The sequence below is a fragment of the Lepidochelys kempii genome, chromosome 1 (genome assembly GCF_965140265.1).
Source record: "Lepidochelys kempii isolate rLepKem1 chromosome 1, rLepKem1.hap2, whole genome shotgun sequence".
Lineage (NCBI taxonomy): Eukaryota > Metazoa > Chordata > Testudines > Cheloniidae > Lepidochelys > Lepidochelys kempii.
In genome coordinates, this window is record NC_133256.1 from 340,537,699 (window position 1) to 340,557,454 (window position 19,756).

At 45.8% G+C, this 19,756-nt stretch overlaps 1 protein-coding gene across 4 annotated transcripts in view; it reads right to left on the bottom strand.

Annotated features, from left to right (window-relative positions):
- The window catches only part of LOC140906948 (store-operated calcium entry regulator STIMATE-like), a 67,642-nt gene that overhangs the window by 10,210 nt on the left and 37,676 nt on the right, over positions 1-19,756 (bottom strand). For 3 of the 4 annotated variants that reach the window (XM_073331920.1, XM_073331928.1, XM_073331937.1), the window contains exons 5-6: positions 4,574-4,686; positions 3,480-3,563 (exon numbers count right to left, since the gene is read on the bottom strand). In XM_073331920.1, the coding sequence (XP_073188021.1) occupies positions 3,480-3,563; positions 4,574-4,686 (197 nt within the window). Of the gene's footprint in view, positions 1-168; positions 249-3,479; positions 3,564-4,573; positions 4,687-19,756 lie in introns of those variants that run through there. The other variant, XM_073331945.1, reaches the window with a different exon arrangement.

Sequence of the window (19,756 nt, forward strand, 5' to 3'; positions counted from 1 at the left end):
CTAGGTAGGTGCTATAGCTTTAAAGCCTTACCGTGACCACCAACAGCTCACATACAACCTGATCCTACCAAGCAATTCGCGTCCTCGACCCCACTGACACAAATGGAGTAGAGGACACTCTGCCGTCTACAGGATTAGGCCCACATGTCTGCAGGAGTTTGACCAAGTGTGTGTTTTGGGAGTTATTTTCTCTCCTCTGCATTGAAGCCTGGTCGGTTTGTCAGAGCAGGCGTTTGCTGGAGGACCCACTGGAAAAGAGATTAAACAGTAGGTCAGGGAGGTACTGGGTCAGAGGGATTTCCCACCATGCTCTGCAGCTGTAACTGGCTGAAGCATGATGCATCCAGAGTCAAGGCTCACCCATTCAGCTTCCCAGAACTGTTGTCAGTGCTTGCACTGGCTTCCCACATGCTGGGAAAGTTTGCTCTTGAGCCAAGCAGAAGTGGCAGCAGGGACAAATTACGGCCATTCTGGGTCTGGGGCAAATCCTGCATGGGGCTCCCATGGCCCCACCTCCCATGGGTGGCAGCAGGTTTCCGAGTGAAGATGAATGAGGTTGCTCATCCCCCTTGGAGGTACTGCCTCATGAGTCGGCAGAGTCAAAGGCACACACACTGTTTGTGTTTTCAAGCTTCCCCCACCACCTAGGAGACCAAACACAGCTCCTCTAAAAATGAAAGCCAAGTTTCTGAGCTCACCATGTGGCTGCAGGAGCTGGCATGTTATTTGGCTCAGAGAAGTTATTTGCCAGGACGTGCTTGGCATTCACAGTTACTAAACCATGACAGCATGCACGCCCAGGTGGATTCTGGCCACAGTGATTGTGGTGACAGATATTTAGGAGATTAAAACCCCCCTGTAGTTTCTGTATGCGAAACGAGTGCCCAACAGAAAGGCACCAGCTCGGCAGCTGTAGGTATGTGCAGGCTTTTCTCCACCTAGTTAGAAACTGCAGGGGACAGCAGCTTTCCAGGCGGTCTTCTGAAGGGGGAGAAATATTAGTTGCCTTGAGCTCTATTGACTCATGCATTTTGCAATCCTATTCAGATGAGCGTTGCAACATCCTGCCTCACTGAATGCAACCTCCTCTTGTGCCAGTCTCACTCAGACCACACGACTCTCCACTCTGAATTTCCTCTTTGCCTTCCTCATCAAGTTCAAACAGCTTGTCTCTGCCTGGAAGGGTACTGCATGGCTCCTCTGTTGCCCTACTCTCTACTGGGAGGCAGCACGGCCTAGTGACAGAACACTGACCAGCACTCAGAAGACCTGGGGTCTAATCCCTGCTCTGCCACTAGACAGACTGCTGGGTGACCTTGGGCAAGTCACTTCCCCTCCCTGTGCCCAGTTTCGCCATGTCTAAAAAGTGGGGGTAATGATACGGACACCCTTTGAGATCTACTGATGAAGAGTGCTCTGTAAGAGCTAGGTATTACTGACTGCTTCTAACTGGCTGGCTGCACTTCTCCCAAGCCATCCTACTTCTGTTTTAGCGCCATCTTCCATTGCATCCCTTATGTTTGGGATTCTCCATCTCCTTGTGTGGGGCACCAGAGAACGCACCAACATGCTGGAGGTCAGGAGGAGCGGAAGAGCACCCATTTTAACCACAGGGTCTTAGCAAAGTTGAGACACATCCCTAGGAAGGGAACTCTCCAGCAATAAATGTAGTTGTTCCTGGGATTTCTTCAAATCCCCTAGGAACTTAGAAGACAGTTTCCAGAGAAAAAGAAAAGGGAGGGAAGTGGGGGTGTAGCTGGATAGGACGGATGTATAGTCCACCTTGAACTTCTTGCATCCTGAGTTGCGGTGGGTAGAAAGACATTCTGAATGGAGCAGGATGTCATCTGCCATGGCATGTCGTGTCAGACTGCAGTGGGACATTCCATTTCACAGTTCAAAAAACATTCCTGGTCCCGTCAAAAATGGCCTAATCAAAGGTTCAAAGCCTGTGAAGGCAGACACGGAAAGGATTTCCAGAGTGATAGTTTAGAGACGATCAACAGTTTGTGGGACAACAGAACATTTGGCTGGACTTCAAGCAAGTCCTATTTTAAAAGAACCTTCTGTAGCATGAGGGCTAATTTTATACAAGATCATCAGAACAAAGTTACCCTATATTTATTTCTAAGTATCTGAATTACCACTTCCTCCCTAAGGAGTTTTACATCAGACTGAGTGGAAGTTTTAGCCAAAAACCTCAATGGACTTTTTTGTTGATTCTTCCCAGTTTTGAAGGCTGCGAACCGTTGGGAAATCTATTTGGACAAAGAGGTTTGCAGACACAGGTCCTGATTCTGATAGCACCAGCCTCTCCCAATGGGTGGGATTCTTGTCTATTTGGTAGCATTTACACCCACAAAGCCTGGGCCTATTTGACTCTGGCTCATCGACCACAGAGTAGAGGGCATTCATCTTGCAGGACAGGGCCTGTTTTGGAGTTATCATTGGTATTTAACATGAGAGTGACATCACTAGAAAACTACCACTCAACTGTTATCTCTGCCTTTTTTAATCAAATTCCATACATGAGCCAGTTTGGCTATTCTTTCAGAGCATCATTAAAGAGGTGAATGGAAGGCCTGTTGGTTGATAAGGCCGGAGTTCAGAATTCAGTGCTTTTCATGACAGGATGCAACTAACAGCCGAGTTTTGGATGCCTGGGACGTCATGAATAATTGCAAGGGAAGCTCAGATCCTTCATTCATTTCTTGTCAGGTCCAATGGCAGAGGAGGTGATTTTTAAGTACATCAGGACAATCTGTCCAAGTGATCACTTAAGCAACAGACTTTTGTCTGTCTTAATGGATCATAGTGAAAGTCTGGAGGCCATATTTTGCTCTTTGATTCACTCATAGAACCCAAGTCACCTTATTGTCCTCACCTTCACCCTACCCTGTCCCAGCTCCACCTCTGTCATTTTCATCTTACCGTTTAAGTAGAGTCTTCTAGGCAGGGAATCTGCGTTTCAGAAAGTGCCATGCACATTGCATTAAGTACTTAAAAAAAACCCCAAAAGCAATCACCACCTTTTATCTTGGAAACCCTAAAACCACATCCCCGTGCATTCTATGTGCTGTATTCTAACAAAAATATGCAAAACCAGACAAAATTAATCATTAGCTATGGTAGAGATCTCAGAGTTTTGTGATGTTCGAGAGGCTTAATTTCAGCACTCCACAACTCGAATTCCTCCAAGTAACAGTGCTGATACAATTTACTAACTAGGAGATGCTAGTGTCTCAGCAATAGGTGACTTCTGAGTAGGCTGAGATAGGCAGGGTGTCTAGTGGGTACGGTAATAGCTCGAGAATCCCGAGAGGGAGGTTCTATTCCCAGCTCTGCCAATGACCTGTTGTGACACTTCTCTGCTTTGTCTTATTTCAAGAGAATAAGGACTGCGTGTACAGCACCTCTCTGTTGGGACACCTAGGCCCAACAAACTCAGTGTTTTCAGAGGAGTCTTTGGCTTCACTTACGTTGACTGTAAAAGGCACAATGAACATGACCAGGACGAGCTCCAGCTGAGGATCTGGGATACAGTCCAGTAAAATCTCCTGAAGCTGCAAGGGAAACAAAAATTAAACAATGTTGTTAAAATACATCTTGGTTGCATGCTATTAACCATGAATTGCAGCGACCTTCCCACACTGGCAGATTCATGGCGGAGGCAGCTGCTGCCATTTTTACCCCGCCACATAAGCTAGAAGAACACAAGCTATTCCACCCCACCCCACCCCAGACATTTCTGGCAGCCTGAGGCCAGGCAGATATTTATTCATTTATTAAAGTGCTGGTCTTCCACACTTTAACAGGCAGATTTTCTTTGGATTCTCTCAGCCTGGCTGCAAGACAAGCTTATGGGACACCAGCCTTGCATGAGGTGGCCTGGAAGACAACCAGAAGTGTACTGCCAGCCTCCAGATTCCAGGTTCACATACCAAGAGTGGAGAAATCTATATTAGCGGTTCAAGTTTAGGAGTTCTCTAATACATGGATTCAGAATACTGGTTCCAACAGGAATGAAATATTGATGTGTCCCAACTTAATGTCTCCCACTTGTTCCATCTCTCTGGACCCACACAGCTGCTGTCTACTGATAGTCTTTGTATCATGGCAGCAGCTAGTGGTCAGAACAGATCAGAGTCCTACTGTGCTAGGTGCTGTTCAAAAAATAACAAGACAGCCTCTCCCCTGAAGTAGTTACAGTCTAAACGAGAGAAGAGAAAAGGAAGTATCATCTCCAATTCACAGATGAGTTAAGGAAACAGAGAGATTAAGTGACTGGCCCAAGGTCACAGAGTATATCTGTGGCAGGGCTGGGAATTGAACCCAGTTTCTCCAGAGTCCCAGGCTACAAGCTCATCCATCCAAGGACAGAACAACCTATTCAATTAGTCTCTCTATTGGTCAGCTTGTGGCATTTCCCTGCCATGAGCCAATAGGCAGTTCCCCATATGCAGTAACCAGTAATGGGTTATTTGAGGGCTCCTTGTGAGTTATAGTCTAATAAAGAACTAGCGCACACAATGCAATAAAAACACTCCAGAGGAAAACATAACCAGTCACTTACCTTTGTCCAGCCAGGGATGAACAGGGCAAAGCTTACCACAGTCTTCTCAAAGACCATTATCAGCAAGTAGAGGATGCACTGGCCAATCCAGGCAGCAGCTTGTGGAGGGTCACCTGGAAAAGTAAGTTAAATTTAGCCTATAGAACAGGAGTAGAAAATCACAAAGAGAAATATCAGAGTACCCTAATGTAAAACAATATGGACTGATAACAGGAGTTAAGGAGACTAGCACAGGAGGAGAAGGGGGAAGTGTGTACAGTGCCTCAATATCCCAGCTTGTACGCGTATCTCTGGCCCCTCCTAGAAAGGATGCTAATCTGCGTGGGTGTTGCAATGATCCAGGTGGAGGACTAGAGGGGAGATAATTCTTCTGACAGCTACGGGAGGTCTTCCTTCGTGGCAAGCTGTAGGAGCTTACGGTTTTGGAGCAGAAAGTTGGTGCTTTCTTCAGACAGGAAATTAAAAATGACTCTGGACTCTTTTCAGAATGTTTTCGATTGAAAACTGAGCAATATTCACACTCTGGTCAAACAATTTCTTCCACCACGCACTGCTTTGCACGTCATCAAATTTCATCGGTCTTGCCCCATCTAAGTTTAGCAAGGTCCTCTGTCCTCTTTAGTTTAAGAGAATCTAAACAACTGTGCTAGTGGCAAGTTTCGCCACCTCTTCCTATCCTTTTCCAGGCTATTGGGAATAAATTATATATGGGCCCAGAAGCAGGCTAACAGGATAAATTCCACGGCTTGTGTTTTTTAGGAGGTCAGACCAGAGCCAGTGGTCTCTTCTGGCCTTAAAATCTTTTAAGTGCTGGTCCTAGTACTGATCTTGGATACAATACACTGCTACGTTGATAACAGATCATTTATTCCTATTCTGTGCTGGGATAACGCCATCCATGTCTGAAATGCAGCCTCTTCCGGTGTGAGCTGTCAAATATGCGGTCACATGCTACACCAGGCGGCAAGCTCAGAACACAGCCTCCAACTGTACATTCAAGGGGAGATTTAGGCAGCACCTGGGATTTCCCCCACATCGAATCTGAAAATGTCAGGGGTATCTGGTGATCTAAATGGTCACTGCCTTTTGGGTGACGCTGACAACTGGGGCCTAGTTTTCATAACTAGCACTCCATCCAAGATAGATTTCATTTTACATGGCGTGGATGTATCTGATATCTGTTAGCTGCTGATGAGAGCGGACGGCTGGGGACGTAATACTGAAGGTCTGAGACACAGGGCCTCCATCATCCCAGGTTTTCAAGTAATCCAATCTGAAAATCAATGCTAGTTAAATATGGATGATAGGTACTTAAAGTGAAAATTAAAAGCATCTTTATTATTGTTCGCAACTATAATGGAACCATATCTATTACAGACAGTAGCGTCAGGCCTCAATAAACATCCTGCCAGCTGTTCATTATCTTCCTAGGCTCATTACAATCCATCAGGAATGCAAAATTGGGGTTGGCAATATCTGGCTCTCTTGAGACACAGGTCACATTTCCTCCTGACAACTCAAATATTAAAGAGCCTCTGGTGGCATCTCTGTTTCCAGTACAGACCAGAGTCCAGAACCACTGCTGTGCAGGAGAGTTGAAGCAAAGCTCCTCTGAAGCTGGGAGGTGATTCGAGGTTTGATCCAAATGGTTCAGGAGGTCTCTTGTCCTTCCCTTCTCATCAGAGCCCCCAGCCCTTGAGGGAATCCCTTGCTCACTTCACCCCCACCCATTGGAGACGTTTTCACATTCTGGACATCTCCGTTACGGTAGAGAACTCTCCTTGAGTACGTGTCAACTCCAAGAGGCACAAGGGAAGCCATCTAGATCTCTTTCCCCAGCAGACTGGTAGCAAAATGCATGACCAGCCCACCAGTGACAGCACATGCAACCTATTAGTAAGAGGCCAGGGCCAGCTCATGTTCATATTGTGAAGGGTGATTCTGTAAACATGATGTAGGTCAGACAATAACAGGGCTGTATCGGCTGGGGATGAACTAAAGGCCTTTGTCAAGCTGACACCTTGCAGGAGCAGTAAGAGAGAAGCACTGAAATGTTTGACCAATGTGTCTGATGCCTCCAAGGCCGAGGAAACACGTCTGAGAGCCAAGGCCTACTAAGCCTGCTACACACTTTTGGGCGAGCGTCACAGATCTATAGCCCCCAGTGCTAAAGGCAACTGGCAATAGAAACACACTGAAATGTTTGACTGACTGATACAAACCAGCACGCCTGTGGGTTCGGGTGTTATTACAATGAACTCTGATCAAGCCAGCACAGGAATTCTGGCTGGCTAAGAACCTGGAGTGGCAAAGGCATCACCTCAGTAGTTCCCTTCGCTATAACTTTTGGAAGGAAGGGAGAAGGGGAAAAGCCAAGAATGGATGACTGCAGATGGGAACTGGGTAAGGCAGGCTGCTGAAATGGGAAAAGGTCATGGCAACAGGGACCATGAAGAGGCAAGAGGGCAAGGGGAGGAAGAGGCAAAGGTAGCAGGACAGGGAAGAAGGGGAGAAGAGAGAACAGAAAAGGCAAGAGGCTTGGGAGGAAATAAGGCCAAGAGGAGGAGAAGTGTGGGAGGAGTAAAAGGGACCCAAGCCAGTCAGCATGGACATTACCTTACAGCAGCTGAAGTCTTGAACAGCGTGTGCACGAGCTAGTTGGGGAGAAGCTTCCTGGTAGTAGTTGGGGCTGGGAGAAGCTGCTCCCCTTGCTGGCTTTGGAAGAGGGTTTCAGTATTTCAAGAGCAGCGCAGATCCAACAGACTCATCAGAACCAAGGAGCTGGGTTTTGTCCATTCCTTGACTTGGGTTTGGTTTTTTTGTTATGTACTGACATCTGAGACATTCCCACACAATTCCTTGCATCTGAAGCCTTGGCAGATAATGCTATTCTAGTCCAAAGCCCAAGCATAGACAAAAGAGATCCATCACTTCCCTTCTGCCTTTGAACTTGGCTTTCCCTTTTGTTCAGAGCACTCTCAGATGATGTGCACTGACCCCAGAACTGAGGCTGGATCTTGAAACCTTCACTAGCCCCCAGCAGCCTTCACTAGCCCCCAGCTGCCTGCCCATTACACTCCACAGCTGACACGGTACTTGGTTGCATCTGCAACCATTTAGCAATGCTCATCTGGAGATCAGATGCTTCATCCTGTGGATGGCTACAACTTTTACAGGCTACCTGTTTGAGGCTGGCAGACTGGGTGCCAGCTCTTGCCAAGACTTTAGGCCTCAGTTGAGTACTGACAATTTCATTGCTGGAAAGCAGTTCAGCCCACCAGTGCATTAGTATGGTTAAGATGAGTATTGGACTTCTAACAGTGTGTTTAGACTTTATGAAATGCTTGTATGTTGCTATATGTATTAATCCTACTTATAATGTCTATATCCTAGGGCTATTTAAGGCAATACTTCAGTGTTGGCTGTATATAGCTGTAACATGCTTGTTCTGAACTATGTAACTCTCCAAACAAAAAAAATGTTTACTCAGTGCAAAGTGCTAAATCCCTATGAGAGGTATTACCTCTGGCCCATCTGGAAGGGCTATCAAAACTAAATGGGCCATTTAGGGACATAGAATCATAGAATCATAGAATATCAGGGCTGGAAGGGACCCCAGAAGGTCATCTAGTCCAACCCCCTGCTCAAAGCAGGACCAATTCCCAGTTAAATCATCCCAGCCAGGGCTTTGTCAAGCCTGACCTTAAAAACCTCTAAGGAAGGAGATTCTACCACCTCCCTAGGTAACGCATTCCAGTGTTTCACCACCCTCTTAGTGAAAAAGTTTTTCCTAATATCCAATCTAAACCTCCCCCACTTCAACTTGAACCTCCCCCACTGCAACTTGAAACACAATGCAAACATCACAATGCAAAGATTTTATTAATTGTCCCTGCACACCCATTAAGAGGCTACCTGCAAAAAGACTGGTCCCACCAGCTTGAATTGCGGAAGGAGGAAATAAAAATAGCTGACAAGACAAGCTTTCAGCTCTTTGGGTGTTTGGACTCAGAGCTTGAGCTACAAAACAGCAGTGGGGGTCAACCTGGGTGGGCCCTAAAGGATACTCAGAGCTGACAGATTGCTACAACTCTGTCACCGTTTGGAACCATAGACTGTAACTCATTTGTGACTATATGTTTGCCTGCTTTAACCTGTAAATAACTCGCTCATTTCTTTTTCCTAGTTAATAAATCCTTAGTTTACTATAGGATTGGCTACAAATATTGTCTTTGGCATAAGTCCTGAGGTATAACTGATCTGGGGTTAAAGTGACTGGTTTCTTGGAACTGGAAACAACCCAAATATTTTATAGAATCATAGAAGTGTGGGACTGGAAGGTACCTCCCGAGAGGTCATCTAGTCCAGTCCCCTGCACTCAAGACAGGACTATGTAATAATTAAACCATTCCTGACAGGTGTTTGTCTAACCTGTTCTTAAAATCCTCCAATGACTGAAATTCCATAACCTCCCTAGGCAATTTGTTCCAATACTTAACCACCCTGACAGTTAGACAGTTTTTCTTAATGTCCAACCTAAACCTCCCTTGGTGCAATTTAAGCCCATTGCTTCCTGTCCTATTCTAGGAGGTTAATGAGAACAATTTTTCTCACTCCTCCTTGTAACAATCTTCAATGTACTTGAAAACTGTTATCCTGTCCGCCCTCAGTCTTCTCTTCTCCAGACTAAAGAAACCCAGTTTTTTCAATCTCTCCTCATTGCTCGTTTTCCAGACCTCGAAACCATTTTGTGATCTTTGGTGCACAGCAAATAACTATCACTAAGCACAGCTTGCCTGTGTGGCAAGACAGATGGGCATGCCCAAGGGGACTACCTGTGACTCTATGGTAAGGCTCAGAGTGCTTCAGGAGTTCCCATTTGTTATTGGGTTGGTGAAATCTAATGGTAGAACACACCACCAGTTTGTCTGCCCTGAGGCTGTCCTTCACAGTTGTGAACTACTCCGGACAGCGTGACTGTCTGCTCACTCTTTCCCTACTGTCCAGCAGGAGTCTGTGCAATACCACTGATTGTTATCTTACCACAAGTGACCGTCTTTTTTTTAAATGTAGCAGGTGCTAAGCAGCTTCACAATCTACATTTCATCTTTACTAGCAAGGACAGTAAAGTCACCTCAGTCCCTGGAAAAATCATGGAGCAGGTCCTCAAGGAATCAATTCTGAAGCACTTAGAAGAGAGGAAAGTGATCAGGACAGTCAGCATGGATTCACCTACAGAAAATCATGCCTGACTAACCTAACTGCCTTCTATGACGAGATAACTGGCTCTGTGGATGAGGGGAAAGCAGTGGACATGTTGTTCCTTGACTTCAGCAAAGCTTTTGACATGGTCTCCCACAGTATTCTTGCCAGTAAGTTAAAGTAGTATGGGCTGGATGAATGGACGATAAGGTGGATAGAAATCTGGCTAGATTGTTGGGCTCAACAGGTAGTGATCAATGGCTCCATGTCTAGTTGGTAGCCGGTATCAAGCGGAGTGCCCCAAGGGTCGGTCCTGAGGCTGGTTTTGTTCAATATCTTCATTAATGATCTGGAGGATTGTGTGGATTGCACCCTCAGCAAGTTTGCAGATGACACTAAACTGGGAGGAGAGGTAGATACGCTGGAGGGTAGGGATAGGATACAGAGGGACCTAGATAAATTAGAGGATTGGGCCAAAAGAAATCTGATGAGGTTCAACAAGGACAACTGGAGAGTCCTGCACTTAAGATGGAAGAATCCAATGCACCTCTACAGATTAGGGACCAAATGGCTAGGCAGCAGTTCTGCAGAAAAGGACCTAGGGGTTACAGTGGACGAGAAGCTAGATATTAGTCAGCAGTGTGCCCTTGTTGCCAAGAAGGCCAATGGCATTTTGGGATGTATCAGTAGGGGCACTGCCAGCAGATCAAGAGACGTGATCATTCCCCTCTATTTGACATTGGTGAGGCCTCATCTGGAGTACTGTGTCCAGTTTTGGGCCCCACACTACAAGAAGGATGTGGAAAAATTGGAAAGCGTCCAGCGGAGGGCAACAAAAATGATTAGGGGACTGAAACACATGACTTATGAGGAGAGGCTGAGGGAACTGGGATTGTTTAGTCTGCGGAAGAGAAGAATGAGGAGGGATTTAATAGCTGCTTTCAGCAACCTGAAAGGGGGTTCCAAACAGGATGGATCTAGATTGTTCTCAGTGGTAGCAGATGACAGAATGAGGAGTAATGGTCTCAAGTTGCAGTGGAGGAGGTTTAGGTTGGATATTAGGAAAAACTTTTTCACTAGGAGGGTGGTGAAACACTGGAATGTGTTACCTAGGAAAGTGGTGGAATCTCCTTCCTTAGATATTTTTATGGTCAGGCTTGACAAATCCCTGGCTGGGATGATTTAACTGGGGATTGGTCCTACTTTGAGCAGAGGGTTGGACTAGATGACCTCCTGAGGTCCCTTCCAACCCTGATATTCTATGATTCTATGACAGGAGAAGAAGTGTTATTTACTCCTTCTTGTAACATAAGAACTGTGGGGCTCACCAAATGAAATTAATAGGCAGCAGGTTTAAAACAAACAAAGAAAAGGAATTATTTTTTCACACAACACAGTGGCAACCTGTGGAACTCTTTGCCAGAGGATGTTGTGAAGGACAAGAAAATAACAGGGTTCAAAAAAGAACTAGATAAACTCATGGAGGATAGGTCCATCAATGGCTATTAGCCAGGATGGGCAAGGATGGTGTCCCTAGCCTCTGTTTGCAAGAAGTTGGGAATGGGAGACAGGAGATGGATCACTTGATCATTACCTGTTCTGTTCATTTCCCCTGGGGCACCTGGCATTAGCCACTGTCAGAAGACAGGATACTGGGCTAGATGGACCTTTGGTCTGACCCAGTATGGCTGTTCTTAAGGCAGGTTGGAGTAACAGCCAACCTAAATCTTTGCCCAAAACTCAAACCAAATTCCAGCCTTTTCCTGGCTTTGAAATCTGCTCAGGTTTTTCCTCTCTCATGTTCCACTTGAAAAATTCAGCTAGCTGTTCTTCATGATTTTCTTGTTTGCCAAGCCTATTTATAAAGAAGGCCTGCTCACTCTAAGAGCACTTTATCTCCGTACCTGCGGGAGAGCGATCAAAATACTAATTCAGCATTATGAATTTGTTGCATAGTACTTTCTAGATGCACTGTACAAAGCTGGGTTGAAAGAAAGGAAACTTAAACCCAAATATCTTCAGCAGCAGCAGAAGCAAAACCATACTGGCCAGGTTGGGGTTTGTATAGATTTGTTTTTAAGCCTTACTATCTCACTATCTTACAATCACTGTGACCACCTCAAAGACATTAGTCTTTCATCCTTTAACACACCCCGGAGGCAGGGTAGTATCCACATTTTACAGATGAATTGAGGCATAGAATAGATTCGGCAACTTCGCCAAAGTCACACAGGAAATCTGGGCCATATTCACAGATGTGTGATGCTGGCAGACCAGGTGCCAGCTCATGCCAGAGTCCCAGGCCAATTCCCGTGTGCATTAGTATAGATCAAAGTGATGGTTAAATGTAAAAAGGGTATTTGGTGTTTAAACTTCATGAAAACTGGTGGGATGTTACTTGCATTGTTTTCACTTATCTGTATCCTGTTATAACGTAGGAGCAAACATTCACATTGTGTTTATTCCTGTAACTAAATAACCCATCAAAGGAGAAAGAAGCCTTGTAGAATGCAAAAGAAGAACTTTAACAGAAAAGTGCTAATTTCAAGGAAAGTGGCCATTTTGGGCGATGATCAGAGGTCAAAGGCTCAAAATGCATTCCTCACTTTCTATCATCAAAGTGAAAGGCCACATGGGTAGTGACACTGCCAGCTTGTTTTCTGTGAAAAGTTCCTTGAATCCATACTTGTAAAGATCTTACACTTCTGAACTGTTTGGACTCTTCCAAGGAAGTGTACCAGATGCAACGTGGAGATATCCAGAGACAATCTGGGTATCCAGAAAAAACTTTTGGGAAACTGGCATTATTACATCACTGCCACCATTTGGAATTAAACCTGTGCATATATTCTACCTGCTTTCATCTCTCAATAACTCTCATTTCCTTTTGTTAGCTAAATCAACCTTAAGTTAGTTTACTATAGATTTGGCCACCACTATTGTCTTTGGTGTAAGATCTAGAGTATCAATTGATTTGGGGTAAGTGACTGGTCTTTTGGGACTGGAAGCGACCTAAATGTGATGTGATTTTGGGTGCAAGTGACCATTTTATCACAAAGTCCAGTTTGTCTGGGTGGCAAGATAGATTGGAGAATCTAAGGGGACTGTCTGTAACTCCATGGTAAGACTGGCATAGTGATCCAGGAGTTCACATTTGTCACTGCCTTGGTGAAGTCTGATTACAGAACACACCACCAGGCTTGGGCATCTGCCCTGTTTTCCGACAGGCCGTCCTGAGGTAGGCACTCACAGTCGTGAGCCACTCCAGACAGCATGACACCCAGGAATTATACCCCGATCTTGCATGTCGATGTCCTAATATAAATAATACATTGGACAGGGCCCAACTGCAGTCAGGATCCCATTGTGCTGTAGTGCCTAGTCTCTTCCTCAAAGCGCTTATACCCTGTCGAGTCACCAAGTAGAAGAACTTGCCCAAGGTCAGTGACAGAGGAAGAAATAGAATCCAGCTCTCCCAAATCCCAGATTCAGTGCCCTACCCACTGAACCATACTACCTCTCCATCCATCCCCTCTTGTGAAAGTCCTTAAGAGGCAGAGATAAGGAAATTTAGCTACAGATTCAGTCACCACAGGGAAACATATAGTCCCAGAGAATGGATGCTAGTTTTATCCCTCCTCAAAAGCTTCCAGCTATCACTGCAGAACAAAACAGTCTGATATGGTACTTGTACGGGCGGACTGCAGAGCCACACAGAAATTGGGGAAGTCATTTTCCTTCATGTAGAATAGGAAGAGAATAAGGCGGAGACCAGACTAAGCCTTGTGTTTACTTTGAGGCTGCCTAAACCCTTTAACTAGAGCTGTGCAAAACTCAGCTAGTTTGAGCCACGTGGCCTTGCAAACCTGCTCTTCACTTTGGCATTTCTGAGAGAAACAAACAGATCCAAAAAAACCTCAAAGCAAAACCCAACAGTCACACTGGAAACAGACAGCACTGCACCTTTTGGTTATGTTGCGATATCAGACACTGGCCTGGACTCCCGAAACTTTCAATAAGCCGGGCCAGAGTTTAAATCAGGCAAGTTTTGCCTGGTTCAGGGTTTCCACTGTGGATGCCTCAAGTCTCTAGCCCGGTGATCTCAATGCAACACTGCCGGCATGGTTACCCTTTACGTCGTTATTCTCCATCACATACCGACTGCACAAGTCAACAGAAGAGCTGTCAAAGAGGTACAGACCCCACTACTGAGATGTTCTAAGCAACAGGTGTGGCTGTTTTGTCCCTTCTCTTCCATGTTCTTCATTTTATTTTCAAAACTGAGGAAAAAAGTTTTAATGCAACAGAGGAACAATCGGTTCTTCAGCATAAAGAAGTTTCAGGGTTAGACATGCGTTTGTTTTTATCCTCTGCCCAGAGGCTCTGGGGATTTTGGAGTTGTTCTTCGCAGGAGTTTGGTCTCCTAGGAACAAGAGGTTGCTCAGTGCCAAAATATCTCATTGGCCTGGGGTAAACGTCAAACTGTTTTATGGATTTTCGTAAGTGGCTGCATGGTTGACTGGCTCTGTCAATGGAATTTAGATCTTCTCATTTTCAGCCGTGAGCTCAAATCTAGCCTGGGGAAGCAATCAGCTGAAGTGATCAGGTGCCCATTGGGCTGCTAGGTGAGGTGACTTGGTCGTCCGAGTCCTATTTGGCAAGGAAGAGTGCCAATATTACAAGAATCATTAAACGGGCATCACAGAACCCCTTCTTTTCTTCTGATCTACAGTGCCACACATTGTGATGGATCTCACCTCTCAGATAACTGGGTCCCAAACTACTCAGGCTTTACAGACTGGCACCCAACACCTTCCTAAGCACACACAGGAGACTCTAGGCACCTAGTTCAGAGCCATAGGTCATTGAGCGCAGACTGCTTTAATCAATGGGCAAGATGCTGCATTCTGCTTTAGCTAAAGGCTCCAGATGCTTTTCACATAGAACACATTATAATCAGACCTTGAGATTCCACAGCCACAGAAACAGTGCAGCCTCCAAGTTGAACTATAGATGGGGTGGGGAGGAGGGACGGGCGAAACGCATTATATGCCACAGTTGATACTTGAGAATCTAGGAGAAACAATGGATCCATTACAACCCCTGAGATTGCAAGGAACGGTGGCAAACTCAGGACATACACAGAGTGCCCTCATCCCCAGTCACACCTGATTCAGTCTGATCCTATCGGAGCTTACATTACACAGGTCCCTACCTTTGCCGGCCTCGGCGAGTGCAAGCTACAGCATTTGTGTCAGACTACAGGGAAATCTAGATCGCAGCACGTCATTCATATAGCATGGATACTGCTGGGAAAGCTGCCTCCTCTCTCCTGCACACACAAATTCAATAGCAAGGCTAGAACAATGCAGAATCTCACACCTACTGGCCACTGGCAGATGCAAAAAAGTCTTAATGATGCCAACAGCAAATGGTTAACACTCATGTGTCAAACTTAATGAGTAGATAAATCGTTTCCCAGAAGAATATGAAGAGCGAACAGTAAATCCACGCAGTGTGGGGTCTGGGCAGGAAGCTTTTGTGCTGCCAGCTTTTGAGACTTCTTAGTGAGCCAAGAAATCCCCCAAGTGAGTCTTCTCACCCACTTCCACAAGAGCCCGTAGGCTGGTCAACTCCTCATTGAGATCAATACTGATCAGTCCAACAAAATCAGCATGGACACTTTGTATCTGTGACCACCAACAGGAGGAGAGAGAGTGAGCCACAGGGGATTTGGTATTAACGCCTGCACAAGTCAACAGAAGAGCTGTCAAAGAGGCACAGACCCCACTACTGAGATGTTCCAAGCAACAGGTGTGGCTGTTTTGTCCCTTCTCTTCCATGTTCTTCATTTTATTTTCAAAACTGAGGAAAAAAGTTTTAATGCAACAGAGGAACAATCGGTTCTTCAGCATAAAGAAGTTTCAGGGTTAGACATGCGTTTGTTTTTATCCTCTGCCCAGAGGCTCTGGGGGTTTTGGAGTTGTGCTTCGCAGGAGTTTGGTCTCCTAGGAACAAGAGGCTGCTCAGTGCCAAAATATCTCATTGGCCTGGGGTAAATGTCAAACTGTTTTATGGTTATTCTTAAGTGGCTGCATGGCTGAGTGGCTGGGGGAAGGGATAGCTCAGTGGTTTGAGCATTGGCCTGCTAAACCCAGGGTTGTGAGTTCAATCCTTGAGGGGGCCATTTGGGATCTGGGCCAAAAATTGGGGATTGGTCCTGCTTTGAGCAGGGGGTTGGACTAGATGACCTCCTGAGGTCCCTTCCAACCCTGATATTCTGTGATTCTATGGATCCTCAGACCCACGCACTGCTCCCTCGGACACAGGCCCAGATAGCCTCCTCGCAAGTCCCATAAAGCCAGACTCACCTCCTGGAGACACTGGAAAGAGGTGATCATCTGACCTGAGCAAACATTCAATTCCAATCCTGTGTATAAAAGGCTTCAAAGATATTCTTGCACTGTAGCTAGCAAGTGTCAGAAGAAAGCATACACCATCTTCTCTGCTGTAGTCCCCTGAGTCTTCACTCACGTCTCTCCATGGTACAGGAATGTCCTCCTCCTCATGTCTCATGTGTTCCAGCTGTGCTGGGGGTGAGAGCCTCCCGGTAGCTTGCAAAGCTTGAATGCCTCATGAGCAGCGGTGCTACTCTCACTCCAAGCCATTACCACACAACAGAATTACTTTTAATCCATGTGGCTTCTACTGCACTGAGCTGTCAGCAAACCCCATACATCCCTGTCTGATAGCTTTATTCGCTGCCTTTATGAAGCCATATGTGCACTGAGCATATACAAAAGGGTTAACTGCAAACCCAATAGCTATATAGAAGCCAGAAGGCAAATGGAAATTGAGAGGGTGATGGTTTGAATACTCTAGAGTAGCGTACAAAGAGATACAGTAATAATTCTGCTGGAAGTACGTTTGCATTTAAAGGTAACATTTAATTGAACACAACACGGATGGAGAGCGCTGGCTTGTCAGCTCTGGAGAAGAACATCTTATTTAACCACAGGATCAAGGGCAGCAACGTACAAGCCTCTCGCATAGGCTGCCTCAATACGACTCATAGCCAAGGCGCAGGTGCCACCTATCAGAGCAGATTTTCATCACCCTTAGCATCTGGCAAGACTGCCAACAAGGGTGCCAGGCAGGCCCAATCCAACATGAATATGGATAGAGTCTGAGGCCCGATTTCAGTGGGCACTGGATCACACTGAGATTGGGCAGGGCCCTGGATCCATTGCTCCAGTTCAGACCCCTCTCTTGAACCACTGGTAACTGAACTGAGAATAGAGCTGTACTTCAGTTTTCATATCATACAACTGCAGGAGTTAATACCAGTTTAAGTCCCATGCATTACAGTGATTCTCCAGTGCCCTGTGCCTTGTGGAGGCATCTGCACCCGGGCACAGTGGGTGCCTGCAAGTGCAGAATTCCAGTTTCACACCCGCTTTGCCCAGATGGAAATGCTGCCAGGAGGGGCAAGGCAGTGAGAGATCAGGCCTTTGGTAGTGTTGGACTATTAGGGTTTCCCCCCCCCACTCACTTTCCCCCACATACAGGAGTAGTGAGCTAGAATGCAAAGTCAGCCCCCTTCCCCACAGCATCTGGATATTTTTGGTAAGATTTAAGCACTAACAGACAGCTCTCCCTTGGCTGCCCAGGACGTGGGAACACTTGTTATGGAAATATTGTATAAATACCATGACAACAGGCCCAAAAGCATCCCACACAGGTCCTCAGTTAAACTCAACAGCTGGCACGGAGCATGCTCTCCTACAACTAACTTTGACCAGCCGAATTCAATAGGGTTCTGACCAGAATGTCTTTACATCTCCAGCCAGCAAACTGACTGAATCATCATGCTTAGAACCTCTAGAGTCATTGGAACTGCAGGTTCATATCCCAGAAATATCCACTCAAGCCCTCCTTCCTGGAGAGAAAACTGAAGGACATCTATAGGAGGGGGATGAGGATATAGGGAGGGGGATGAACAGGTGAGAAGGGATGTAAAAAATATTTTCAAACAAAATTGACATGCAACGTACTAACTTACACCTTGAGCACGGCACTTATTCATTGTTCCCTCTCCCCAGTTCTTTGTTAGCACATTGTCTATTTGAGACTATGCTCTTTGGGGTAGGAACCATGATTTCGTGCGAGTCTGAGGTGCCCGGCACAGCATGGCTCCCTATTGCTTGCAAACCCCTGATCGCCCACTTCATTTTAAGTGATCTCCCACAGCATGCATGGGTTCCTTATGCTTAACAATTTGTCCCAACTTGTATTTAGCTCAGGCGAGGTCTACACTAAAAAAGTTAAGAAAAATCCACACTCTTGAGCAATGTAGTTAAGCTGACCTAAGCCCAGGTGTAGACAGCACTAGGTCTACGGAAGAACTGTTCTGTTGACCTAACTCCTGCTTCTTGGGGAGATGGATTAACCACAGCAATGGGAGAACCCCATCCTGTCACTGCAGGGAGTGTCTACACTGCAGCGCTACCATGGCAGCATTTCTAGTGAAAACAGAGCCTTAGACTTAGGTTACCTTCCCCAAGCCTGAAGAAGGCTGAGGTTTTAGCACTAGGCAGGGAGAGGACAGATTGTACTTCAACGATATTCCAGGGGGAAACCACAACTGGAATTTGGACAGGACAGGTTGGACAGAAGGTTGGACAGGTGCTCCTTATGGTGTTGCTTCTCCGTGGAAGAGGAGTGCAGCTGCAGCAATCTGTTTCACTTTACACAAAGCAAGAGCAGCTCTTAAGGATCCAGCAATTTCCCAATCAAGCCCGCAATCCACCGAAATTTGATCTCCAATGTCTCAGGTCATTGTTAAAAGATTTTAGTCCCCTAAGAGTTGTTATTTTCCAAAAGCATGGAGGAGCCAGGAACAGCTAACAAAAAATCAGTCAAGCCAGATAATAGATGGCACCTAGCTGTTCTCCTGGTTAGCCAACTGGCATTCTTCCTTCTAAGCAAAGAGGACTTTGCTCTAGCTGGGCTTAATTTTAAAAAGCAGCTTCTGCTCCCTCCTCCATGCCTGAAGCTGAACAGAAAACACAGGGAAGTTTTCACCCATATTAACAAAGCTTTAACTAATCTTAAGAACTAAGAATGGCCATACTGGGATCAGACCAATAGTCCATCTAACCTAGCATCCTGTCTTCCGACAGTGGCCAGTGCCAGGTGAATGGACAGAACAGGTCATCATCAAGTGATCCATCCCCTGTCACCCATTCCCACCTTCTGGCAATCAGAGACTAGGGACTCTTCAGAATCTTGCAGAGGATTAATGAAGTTTCTTTATAAAGTTTTAACCTCTCTCTCCAGAAGCGTGGCTTGAACTACCAAAACAAGTCACTCTTTTGCTGTGAAAGCCATGGATCTTTTTATTAATTTCAGAACCAAATATGTTATAAAGTTTCTCCCCAGTGATGTCATGCCAAGATCTCAGAGCAAGCCAAACACTGAATAAAGCCTCAATACCCCTATTGGCTCAAGGTCTCTCTCTAGAGAGTGCCCCAATATGAAAAAAATTTGGTAGAGAGGTTGAGCGACTGGTTCAAAGTAACAATGGCAGGGCTGGGAGAACAGAACTCTGGCACCCTGGCTTAGTTACCATTAGACAACCTCCAGTCCGGTTTGGAAGCTACAATAATGCTGACAAGTTTGGTGCAGAGTCTGGAATCAAGCCAGGGATATGGATTCTTCCCCTACTTTTCTACCATCACACCAGACTCCCACTTGCTGTCTCCAAGGGAAACGCTTGAATTTCTTGAAGAGCCAAGCACTCACATGGAACTTCACACAGGGGAGAAAATACATTTTTAGTTTAAAATACCAAGAAAGTTTAAAGCATTTGTTTCAATTATATACACAAGAATGTCACTCTGCCCCTCAATGTCCCAACCATCCAGGCCACGTCAAACTACTGCCACTTCTTGCTCTAGTTAGTATATCTAAGATCCATCC